Source organism: Pongo pygmaeus, chromosome 9 (assembly GCF_028885625.2).
Source record: "Pongo pygmaeus isolate AG05252 chromosome 9, NHGRI_mPonPyg2-v2.0_pri, whole genome shotgun sequence".
Taxonomy (NCBI): Eukaryota; Metazoa; Chordata; class Mammalia; order Primates; family Hominidae; genus Pongo; species Pongo pygmaeus.
In genome coordinates this window covers 11029369-11041710 of record NC_072382.2, presented here as the reverse complement: position 1 = coordinate 11041710, position 12342 = coordinate 11029369, and the positions used below count along the sequence as shown (strand labels likewise).

The window sequence follows — 12342 nt, the reverse complement described above, 5'->3', positions numbered from 1 at the left end:
TCCCCCATAATCACAGCCAACATTTTCTTATCTCCTGGCTCTTCTTCATCAGCTCAGCCTTTTTTTTTCCCCCTCTAAAATATGTCGTCTCTATCTGACAGTCTATTTGGAGGAAAAGAAAACCTTAAGACCCAAGGTGGACCCTTCTCTGGCAACAGTAACGAGATAAGAATACGAAGCAGATTCCGCGACTGCATTGCAATGTGATTGGAATGAGTAATCGTTTTTCATTCTGTATAGCATCTTTCTCCACCTACCAAATGGGGGGCCGTGCCATCTCTGCCTCTCGGTGAGGAGATATTACGACACAGCCAGAGAGATTCACAAAGCACCTTGCAGAGTGGGCCTACTCTACACTCTGGTTTTCACTTTTTATTGGAGTCACAGGTGGGAATGCATCAAACAAAAGATATAGGCTCTGGAATGTATGGGAAAGAGAGTTTCCATGGGCTAATGGAAGCCCAAAGAAATTTCTACCGTTAAAATACATAATCTGCCGACCCTAAAACATTCACATAAAGGGTAGGAGGGAATACTACCCAGCAGCTCCCCCGATTCGGCCGCAGTCGTGGGCGGGGATTGGGGCTTTGGGTACGCCCTTTGCGTCTGGTCCCCAAGGGACGCTCCCCAACCCTCCGCGCGCGAAGCGCCGCGTGAGGCCCGTTTTGCCCCTCCTTCCCTGCAAGAGCGCAGAGCAGCGGTTCTTGCGCCTGCGCCCTGCGCCGCTGCGCGCTTTGGCACCCGCTCGGAGCCCTTTGTGCGCATGCGCGCTCGCGCTCCCGCCCTCTCGCTGCGCTCGGCTGAGTCGGTCAGTCTGTCGGAGTCTGTCCTCGGAGCAGGCGGAGTAAAGGGACTTGAGCGAGCCAGTTGCCGGATTATTCTATTTCCCCTCCCTCTCTCCCGCCCCGTATCTTTTCACCTTTCTCCCACCCTCGCTCGCGTAGCCATGGCGGAGCCGTCGGCGGCCACTCAGTCCCCTTCCATCTCCTCGTCGTCCTCCGGAGCCGAGCCGTCCGCGCCCGGCGGCGGCGGGAGCCCAGGAGCCTGCCCCGCCCTGGGGACGAAGAGCTGCAGCTCCTCCTGTGCGGGTAAGGCGCGCGGGGAGCCCCCGCCCTGGGAAGGAGGGCGAGCGGTGGCCTGGGGGCTGGGGGGATTAAGAGGCGAGGCGGGAGGAGGGCGAATTACCCTCAACTACTGACGGCTTCAGCCCCCCGGGGACGAGCGTTTGGAAAATGGGCGAAGGGGAAGGGGAACCTAAGGTTGTGCAGGCGGCGAGGAAATAGCGGGGTGTGAGGAAAACAGGTTGGGGGCGGGGAGATAGTCTAGTGGGCGTTAACGCCAAGACTGGGCAGGTGGGGAAAAATACCAGCTCGTGGGATAAAATGGAGAGTTGCTCGATGCATATGGTGAACCTGGGTGATTTAGTGGAGGATGAGAGAGATTGAGAGGATACGGGCAGGTGGGTGGTGGGAGAAGCAATTTGTTACGATTTTTGAGGGGATGGTGGTGAAAGGGTTGCACTGCAGGTTTGCAGACAGGTATTGACATAATCAAGCATTCATGATAGTCCTCCAAAATATTTTTGGCTGCCCATGGGGAAGATGAGGAAGTTTAATGGAAGCATTGTAGCCCGTTTTTTTGTTTGTTTGTTTGTTTTCTTTTTATTGTTTTCGGCTAGACTCCATGAATGCCGGATTTTTCTGAGGCTCCGAGGTAGAAGGAGGCGTGATGAGAATAGCTCAGGGAAGATTTGGGAGGGAGCTGCTGATGGTCCAAGATGGATCCGTGGCTGCATCTGCAACAGCCTGCTCTTCCCTGGCCCTGCGTGGGGGTGGGGACACGCAATCAGTCGCTTATATTCTAGAAAATACAGTCATGCTAAGCTATCAACATGTTTTGATTTCATGTTTTCTGTGGGTTACTATTGATCGAAGTATAACAAAGGGGGGTGTTTACTGCAGAAAGGGGGAGGGGGAGAACATTCAGACAAAGCAAGGGCTGGTTGAGTCCCCTTCTCCCATCTCTGTGAAAGACTAAGAGCGAAGCTGCAGACCTCCTTTAGTTTCCATTGTATACACGTCTGCCTGCTGGTGGGAGCTGCCTGGCAAGCTCCCCTTATGCAGAAATCTGCAGTGCAGATGCCTTCTTAAGGGGGGGGAAAAAACCCACCATAGGCAGGTGGTAGTTCTTAAAGGAACGGAGTCTTTGAAGGGAAAAAAAAATGCGTTTTGTCAAAGGCAGGGCCGTAAATTCGGGAGAGTAGAGATAATTTTGCTCTCTATTTAGTTATGTTAAAGGATTTTGATAATTTTTTTTAATGTTTCGTTGTCTCCTTTGGCAGAATCTTGGGTTCTAAAGAAAAAATTTCTGATCTTAGCCTTAAATGTATTATTCTCTACGTGTTTTTCTAACAGTGAATTTTCACCTGTCTGAGAGCTTTGGAGCCCTGTTGGATTTTTCAGTGTGGTTATGGCTATTTCAGTAGAAACAGGCAGTATCAGGAAGCTTTTGCAGATAAAAGAATGAGGCAGCAAATTTAGAACCTTGTCCCCTTTAAACCACCAACCGTTTTTCCAAATTTTTGTGTTCTGGGCTAAGGTCCAGATGAATAGCGACTTCCTTATAACTTAGCAACTTGATCTTTTTGCTTTAATCACTTGTCATTGCTTACTGTTTGGTAGGCCCTTTTGTACGTACCTTTTGGGTTTTCTTGATTTTTCATTTTTGATTCAGACCTAGTTTTAGAAACTTGGCTCTGTAAGCTCAAGATAAGATAGATGTTAAGTGTTGAAGAGTCATTCTAGTTAGCAGATTTGAAAATTTAGTCCTAGTTTATTTGTAACTAAATGGTGAAATCATTTGAGATTCACCTTTTTCATTCTTTTAATGCACTTATGGAAGAACTGGCCTAGTAGGCCAATGAAATAAGAGTATTTTCTTCACAGACACACAGGCATACCGCAGCCTAATTGGCACCTAAATTGGCAATACGAATTTAATGATATAACATATTTCTGTTTGGCTTACCTTTTTTTATGTCATCTACCCTTGTCACAAGTTTTATCTATTTATTGTGTATTTTTTGCACTTCTCTTTATGATAGTGGAAAAGGTGCTGAAATTATGTGTTTTGTCGAAAGTAGTAGAATTTATATCGTGAAGTGCTGTTCCAAGTACATGAGTTTGCATTACATTTTCCGAATAATATTAAATGCCGCAGTTTCCACTCGTTATTTATTTCTCTTTTCTGTTCTTTCTTTTTTTTTTGAGACAAGGTCTTGCTCTGTCACAGACTGGAGTGCAGTGGAGCCATCTTGGCTCACTGCAACCTCCACCTCCGGGGTTCAAATGATTCTCATGCTTCAGCCACCCGAGTAGCTGGGATTACAGGCGTGCGCCACCACACCTGGTTAATTTTCTTTTTTTTTTTTTTTTTGAGACGGAGTCTCGCTCTGTCGCCCAGGCTGGAGTGCAGTGGTGCAATCTCAGCTCACTGCAACCTCCGTCTCCCGGGTTCATGCCATTCTCCTGCCTCAGCCTCCCAGTAGCTGGGACTACAGGTGCCCGCCACCACACCCAGCTAATTTTTTGTATTTTTAGTAGAGACGGGGTTTCACACTGTTAGCCAGGATGGTCTTGATCTCCTGACCTCGTGATCTGCCCACCTCGGCCTCCCAAAATGCTGGGAATACAGGCATAAGCCACCACACCCGGCCCACACCTGGTTAATTTTTATATCTTTGATAGAGATGGGGTTTTGCCATGTTGGCCAGGCTGGTCTCAAACTCCTGGCCTCATGTGATCTGCCCTCCTCGGCGTCCCAAAGTGCTGGGATTATAGGTGTGAGCCACCGTGACCAGCTTTACCCATTATTTCTTAGTGAAATTTTATTACAGAATTTGTATTTCTTAGATGTGCGGTAGACACGTATCACTATTAGCACTTAAAACAGTGATATATAGTAGTACTTGGTAAGTATTTGTTGAATAAATTATCAAATTTACGAGCTAGAAAGGCACACTTGAGAAATAAACTAAAGAGAGACTCTTTTCGGAGTCTTGCTCTGTAGCCCAGGCTGGAGTGCAGTGGTGTGATCTTGGCTCACTGCAACCTCTGTCTCCTGGGCTCAAGCCATTCTCCCACCTTAGCCTCCTGAGTAGGTGGGATTACAGATGTGCACCACCACGCCCAGATAATTTTTGTACTTTTAGTAGATATGGGGTTTTGCCATGTTGGCCAGGCTGGTCTTGAACTCCTGACCTCAAGTGATCCGCCCGCCTCGGCCTCCCAAGGTGTTGGGATTACAGGCATGAGCCATTGAGCCTGGCCGAGAGACTTCTATCTTAAATGCTTATCCATTGCAAATGTGCATTCATATTGTCTAAAAAGCACTAATACAGTTTTGGTGGGCCCAATGCAAGATCCTCATTTGTCGGGTCACTACTTGAACATAAAAGTTTACCTTAAGATACTGCAATGTGGGGCCGGGCATACTAGCTCACGCCTGTAATCCCAGCACTTTAGGAGGCTGAGGTGGGTGGATCACCTGAGGTCAGGAGTTTGAGACCAGCCTGACCAACATGGTGGAACCCTGTCTCTACTAAAAAATACAAAAATTAGCCGGGCACAGCGACGGGCACCTGTAGTCTCAGCTACTCGGGAGGCTGAGACAGGAAAATCACTTGAACCCAGGAGGCGGGGGTTGCAGTGAGCTGAGATCACACCATTGCACTCCAGCCTAGACGACACAGCAAGACTCCATCTCAAAAAAAAAAAAAAGGTACTGCAATGTGTTGTAATCATTTTTATTGCAGAAGCCTTTCCTCTTTGCAGGATGTTTTTCTTCATGTCACAAAGGAAGTGTCTCAGGCTTTTGCATCATGAAAATAAGGTGAAGTTTGTTATTCCAAAATTTAACTTATTTAAAATGTAGATGCTAAAAAATTACCTTGTTTAAAAAAAATCTGCACGTGTTACTGTCATCCTCCAGCTTCATGTTCTTTCACCAAGCTCCTCTTGGTTTTGGAGACTTGTCTTGGTTTTAGTTAAAGAAAAGTAAGTGATTGCTTGGTGTCCTACAGAAAACAATTTTGTCTTGACCGACCTGTCCAGTAATGAATTTTAGAAGTGTTAGTTACTGCATACAGGTCAAGAATGAGTGATGGCACTCTGTACTTTAGTGCCTTAGGTTCTAATGCAGCCAGCAATGTAGTATGCTTAGAGATGGGGATCAGGGGTCAGGATGGCTTCCCAGATTTCTGCCTTTCAAGGAAACTGAAGATATCAGAGGCAAAAATTTGAGGTTGAGGTAAAAGAGACTGAAATATTCAGTGTTCATTTCAGAGCAACAGTTGCCTTTATTAGGCCTCAAGTATAGAGATACGTCTATCATCTGAACTTTAAAAGTACTTTAATAGTTTGCTTGATGACACGATGTTGAAATTCTGTAACTTGGCCGGGCACAGTGGCTCACGCCTGTAATCCTAGCACTTTGGGAGGCTGAGGCAGGCGGATCACGAGGTCAGGAGATCAAGACCATTCTGGCTAACATGGTGAAACCCTGTCTCTACTAAAAATACAAAAAATTAGCCGGGTGTGGTGGCAGGCGCCTGTAGTCCCAGCTACTCAGGAGGCTGAGGCAGGAGAATGGCGTGAAGCCAGGAGGCGGAGCTTGCAGTGAGCCGAGATTGCACCACTGCACTCCGGCCTGGGGGACAGAGCGAGACTCCGTCTCCAAAAAAAAAAAGAGAACAAATTCTATAACTTGCTAGAGACTGCTTTTTATTGTTGTTACGAAAGTTGGCTGAGTCTGGTGGCTCACACCTGTAATCCCAGCACTTTGGGAGGCTGAGGTGGGTGGCTTGCTTGAGCTCACGAGTTTGAGACCAGCCCTGACAATAATGGTGAAACCCCATCTCTACAAAAAGACAAAAGAGCAAGAATTAGCTGGGCATGGTGATGTGAGCCTGTGGTCCCAGCCACTTAGGAGACTGAGGTGGGAGGATGGCTTGAGCTGGGGGCAGAGGTTGCAGTAAGCTGAGATTGTGCCATTGCACTCCAGCCTGGGTGACTGAGCCAGAACTTGTCTTAAAAAAAGAAAAGAAAAGGAAAAAAGAAAATCATGATGCCAAAATAAAACTACATTTTATATTGTTTGTTCATAGAAATTAGCTCAAAGCAAAAACAGCTTGGGCAATTTTTTGAAAAAGGTTTTGCTTTAATATTTCTTTCCTCACTCATGAAACTTAGTTGTTCTGTGTACTTTTTATGGTTTCATTTTCACACTTTGTTCTAACATATTAATCAAATGTGAATATGTAATTTGTGTTTTGAGTTAACTCTTAAATAAAAAGGAATGTGGCCGCCTGTCCAACACTGACATCATTTGAGTGTTACATTCATGTCAGATTATCAGTGGCAGTGTAACGTGTTAAAACACAGACTTGAGCTCCAGGAATGCCTAGATTTCAATCCTGGCCCTGTCTCTTAATAATTATGTGATCTCTTGCAAGTCCTGAGCCTCAGTTTCCTTAACTTGGAAATTGGGATAATAGTATCTACCTTGGAGTTGGTATGAAAATTAAACACAATTTGGCTGGGTGTGGTGGCCCACACCTGTAATCACAGCACTTTGGGAGGCCAAGGCGGGCGGATCACCTGAGGTCAGGAGTTCGAGACCAGCCTGGCTAACATGGTGAAACCCTGCCTCTATTAAAGATACAAAAAATTAGCTGGGCATAATCCTGTAATCCCAGCTACTCAGGAGGCTGAGGCAGGAGAATCACTTGAACCCAGGAGGTGGAGGTTGCAGTGAGCCAAGATAGCACCATTGCACTCCAGCCTGAGCAACAGGGTGAGACTCCATCTAAAAAAAAAAAAGTAAACACATTTATAGGGCTTAACACAGTGTCTTGCCTGTAGTAAATAACTGTACCATTAATGTGAAGAAATGAAATATAGATCAACAATGTGACCTAGACACATTTGCTTTGTACCCTTAAATCCTGACCTTTATTAAATAACAATACCTAATGTTTGACAAATCCATTTGTAGGTTACAAACTACTTGCACATATTAATAGATACAACATAGCAGTTCAAGTACAAATGAGAAATCTGTCTTCCTCACAATCAAAGACTATTGTTATGCCTTTTTTCCCTTCCCACATGTGAGTCAGTTGTTTCAGTTTGTCGCCCTTCACATTAATGTCATAAAGCTGCCACCCGCTTCCACTAAGGTGGTCTGTTAAAGAGGTAGAGGGAGGAGCCAAGATGTTTCCCAGGAGGCTTGGCATGAATCAATATGCTTAAATACTTATGCAGATTCTGACTAATAAATGTTGTTATGATACGTTAGGAAACCCCGTTCAGCACAGAAGCAAGCATACAGGAGGCAGCAAGAATGGTCATGTCAATATGGCCTGCAAATGCCTGCTGACTTGGATTGTTTTTATTCTCCAAGAATAAGAAGTGGGTTTTTTTGCTTTTTTTTGGTTTTTTTTTTTTTTTTTTATGAGACGGAGTCTCGCTCTGTCGCCCAGGCGGGAGTGCAGTGGCGTGATCTCAGCTCACTGCAAGCTCCGCCTCCCGGGTTCATGTCATTTTCCTGCCTCAGCCTCCCGAGTAGCTGGGACTACAAGTGCCCACCACCACGCCTGGCTAATTTTTTGTATTTTTAGTAGAGATGGGGTTTCACTGTGTTAGCCAGGATGGTCTTGATCTCCTGACCTCGTGATCCGCCCGCCTCGGCCTCCCAAAGTGCTGGGATTACAGGCGTGAGCCACCGCGCCTGGCCAAGAAGTTTTTTTAATGCTGTTTTTGTTTATTGTCAAATTCACAAGTAATGGAACCACTCTGATCAAATTAAACAACCAGTCTACGTACATTTAGTAGGTGCACCTTTACCCTAAATTGGCATTTCTAAGGGGTTATCAAGTGGCTGGTAAGAACCTCAGTGTTTTTATTCTTGGTGTTTTAAAGATGGGCTGAAAATAAAAACCAATATTACTGCTTTTATCAAATTCTCCTGTGAGGAAATAATATATTTATCCTGATATAGGAGTTACCTGTCTAGTCCTGTGCATGTTTCAAGCCTTGTAAAATGAAGTTTGGTCATGAAGGAATTGGTGACGTCTTGTTGAAGGGAAAAGGGAAAGTTGAGCTTTCCAATTTTGTTTGAGCCAAGAGTATATTTTGCAGAAAGACACTTCACTTTACCCATAATCCTAGAATTTACCATTTTTGTAATTCTGAACAGAATTACAAAGGCTTCATTAAGTAAGTAGGTTTTCTAATACAAATGTGCATATTTGTTGTGTGCACTTAGCTTATAGTTTGTGTTAACTTTATTGTTGATGATGAATTTGGCCTCCTAAAGTATACAAACTTGTGAAAAATTCATCAATTTTGTAGTATAACTTTTTCTCTTAATTTAGCTAATCCTCTCTGTATTGTTCTAATTTTGGTATATGTGCTGCTGAAGTAAGCACTCATAGTAAAACTTTTTAGACAAAAATTAGCAGGTCGATATTTTGTTCTTATAATTGACTTATTCAGAAGTTGTCCGGAAAACTGACTTAACCTTCTATTCTGCTCATTTATGACAGCTACTAGTTGTAGAGTTATTTTGGATCATAGGGTATGGTGTTGATGTTTTGAAAGAAATGTGTGTGTTAAATAAGTTTAGCTGTAATCAGTATTGCTTGTGATTGCATCATTGAAGTCTTCTGGGCATCTGTGAGTTTTGTAAGACATGTTACTCTGTGATATTGCAACCTCAGAGAGAATCTCTTTAAATACTGTAACAGGGTTTGCATTTCCATTTTATGTATGGGAGAAGATTATCAGCAAGTGGCCTGCTCTTGTGATTTTTTTTTTTAATTTCAAAGCACTATTCTTACCTGTTTTCTCCAATCAACTGATTTATTATCTCCTATAACCATATCATCGTAACCTAACGAGAGGAGACAGTGAGCTTATCAGCAAGTGGCTCACTCTTGTGATTTTTGATTTTTTTTTTTTTTTTAATTTCAAAGAACTATTTTTTTGAGACAGAGTCCCCCTCTGTCGCTCAGGCTGGAGTGCAGTGGTGGGATCTCTGCTCACTGCAACCTCCGCCCCCCGGGTTCAAGCGATTCTCCTGCCTCAGCCCCCTGAGTAGCTGGGATTGCAGGCTTGTACCACCATGCCCAGCTAATTTTTGTATTTTTAGTAGAGATGGGGTTTCGCCCTGTTGGTCAGGCTGGTCCTGAACTCCTGACCTCAGGTGAACTGCCCCCTCTTGGCCTCCCACAGTGCTGGGATTACAGGTGTGAGCCACCACGCCCAGCCTCAAAGAATTATTCTTACCTGTTTTCTCCAATCAACTGATTTATTATCTCCTGTAACCATATCATCGTAACTTAACCAGAGGAGACAGTGAGCTTTTTGACGTGTTCCTCATTGGTAGCTTGCCCTTCAAGATATATGGAAGGACATTCTGGAAAACCTTTTGTTATGAAAATTTTGTCCTGTTATTTGAACATATTTCAATGGAGGGCATTGTCTTTATTTTACGTATGAGATAGAAGTACTTGATTTTCATGATATCTTACATTTGTGTACTGCTTTATGATTTAAGTTGTGCCCATATGTTACCTTAATTCAACAACTGAGCATACATGAAAGCTCTTTGGACAGAAAGGTAAATAAAATATAGATCATTCCTCTAGAGGCCATATTCGATAGAGGAAAGACTTGTATTATGTTTATCTGTGAGGTAGACAGGTAGCGATATAACCCCCTTCTTACAGATGGGGACTCAGGCACAGAGAGTTTAATGCCCACGCTTTAAGATTTGAAGCAACATGTAGTAAAAGTGGCTCAGTTACCCTTTTGAATTCAGTGATCAGTTTAATTTAAAAGCTTTAATTTCTAGCTCCATGGTTCTTAAGCCAGGTGCCTTTTTATTTCACTGCTCTACAGAAACTTTTCTAGTCAAGTTCACCAGATATTTTCCACATTGTTAAATTCAGTGGTCACTTCTCCATCCTCCTCTTAACATGCTTTCACAACAGCTTTTGACATAATTGATTATTCTCTTCTTGAAATGCTTTTTTAATTTGTCTTCTCACTCTCACTGGCATTTTATCCTCTGTCTCCATAAAATTCACCATTTTAAGGTGGGTTTTAGTGTATGCACAAGGTTGTACAGCTATCTCCATTATCTAATTCCAGAACATTTTTATTACCCCAAAGAGAAACCCCATATCTGTTAGCAGTCATTCACTGTTCTTCCCTCCCCTCAATTCTCTGACAACTATTAATCTACTCTCTGACTCTGTGGATTTCCTTATTCTTGAGATTTAATATTGCTAATTCTTTTTTTTTTTTTTTTTTGAGATGGAGTCTCACTCTGTCACCCAGGGTGGAGTGCAATGGCACGATCTCTGCTCACTGCACCGTCTGCCTCCTGGGTTCAAGCAATTCTCCTGCCTCAGCCTCCCAAGTAGCTGGGATTATAGGCATGTGCCACCATGCCCAGCTAATTTTTGTATTTTTAGTAGAGGCAGGGTTTCACCATGTTGGTCAGGCTGGTCTCGAACTCCTGACCTCAGGAGATCCACCCTCCTTGGCCTCCTAAAGTGCTGGGATTACAGGTGTGAGCCACTGTGTCCGACCTAATTATTTTTATTTTTGTAGAGACGAGGTCTCACTATGTTGCCTAGGCTGGTATTGAACTCCTGGGCTCAAGCGATCCTCCTGCCTTAGCCTCTCAAAGTGCTGGGATTGTAGGCATAAGCCACAGTGCCTGTCCCAATCTTTCCTTTTAAGTTTGTTCTTCTCAATCTCAATAAATGGCCATTCTGTTCTTTCCTTCTTTTGCTCAAATCAAAAACCTTGGATTTTTTATCATTGATTCCTTTCTATCCCTCATACAAGCCGTCAGCAAATGCTCTTGATTCTACCTTCAAAAAGATACCCAAAGTCTGACCAGTTCTGTCAATCTCCATTGCTACCAGCTTGGTCCAGGCTAGCTCTCTTGGATTATTGTAGATGCCTCCTATCTGGTCTCCCTGCTTTCTCCCTTGCCTCTCTTCAGTCCATTTTCCACACAGCAGCTGGTGTAAGCCTGTGAAAATGCAAGCTGGATCATGTCACTTATGGGCAAAGTGCTACAGTGGCTTCCTGTTACACTCCGTAAATGCTGATATCCTCAGAAGACTTATTAATGAATACCGTGTGATATCTGGCCTCAACCTCCCCCTTTCTCACCTGGCTTCAGCCATACTGGCCTCCTTGTCTCACTCTGTCGCCCAGGCTGGAGTGCAGTGGCGCGATCTTGGCTCACTTCAACCTCTGCCTCCCAGGTTCAAGCAATCCTCTCACCTCAGCCTCCCAAGTAGCTGGTATTACAGGTGCGTACCTCCATGCCTGGCTGATTTTTGTATTGTTAGTAGAGACGGGATTTCACCATGTTGGTCAGACTGGTTTTGAACTCCTGACCTCAAGTCATCCATCAACCTCGGCCTCCAAAAGTGCTGGGATTACAGGCATGAGCCACTGTGCCCAGGTTTCCTTGTTCTTTACACCAGAAATAACCCTCTACCTCGGGGTTTTATTTGCTGTTCACTCTGCCTAGAATGCTCTTCTTTCATTGCAGTAGACGCAGTGTTTATGTCCCCACCCCTGCAATCCGGCCAAATCATATGTTAAAACCTAACCCCCTGGCCGGGCGCGGTGGCTCATGCCTGTAATCCCAGCACTTTGGGAGGCTGAGGCAGGCAGATCATGAGGTCAGGAGATGGAGACCATCGTGGCTAACATGGTGAAACCCTGTCTCTACTAAAAATACAAAAAAAAATTAGCTGGGCGTGGTGGCACGCGCCTGTAGTTCCAGCTACTCGGGAGACTGAGGCAAGAGAATCGCTTGAACCTGGGAGGCGGAGGTTGCAGTGAGCCGAGATCGTGCCACTGCACTCCAGCCTGGGTGACAGAGCGAGACTCCGTCTCAAAAAAAAAAAAAAAAAACACCTTCAGAAGGAAGAAATGTTTTATAGACCACTTTGGTTTTCTTTTTTGCATGTCATGTGGCAGTTAGTACTTTTTAATGGGAACAACTTGACCAAATTTGTCACAGTTTGTCACAGAATTTTGAGACCTATTAAAAAAGTTCAATGAGAAAGAAAAAAAGAGAGAGATGGGGTCTCACCATATTGCCCATGCTGGTCTTGATTGAATTCCTTGGCTTCTCGATGTGCTGGAATTACAGGCATAAGCCACCATGCCCAGCTTCCTTATTGGTTTTGTCCAGCAACTAAAACAAGCCCTTGGCTCATAAGAGGTGTTCAATAAATATTTATGG

General features: G+C 44.3%; 1 protein-coding gene across 3 annotated transcripts in view; it reads left to right on the top strand.

Moving 5' to 3' along the window:
• The first annotated feature begins 635 nt into the window (after window positions 1-635).
• The window catches only part of RTN3 (reticulon 3), a 78808-nt gene continuing 67101 nt past the window's right edge, over window positions 636-12342 (top strand). The window contains exon 1 of one of the 3 annotated variants that reach the window (XM_054441266.2): window positions 636-1088. In XM_054441266.2, the coding sequence (XP_054297241.1) occupies window positions 764-1088 (325 nt within the window). In that variant the 5' untranslated portion in view covers window positions 636-763. The remainder of the gene's footprint in view (window positions 1089-12342) is intronic. The other 2 variants (XM_054441268.2, XM_054441265.2) reach the window with 2 other exon arrangements.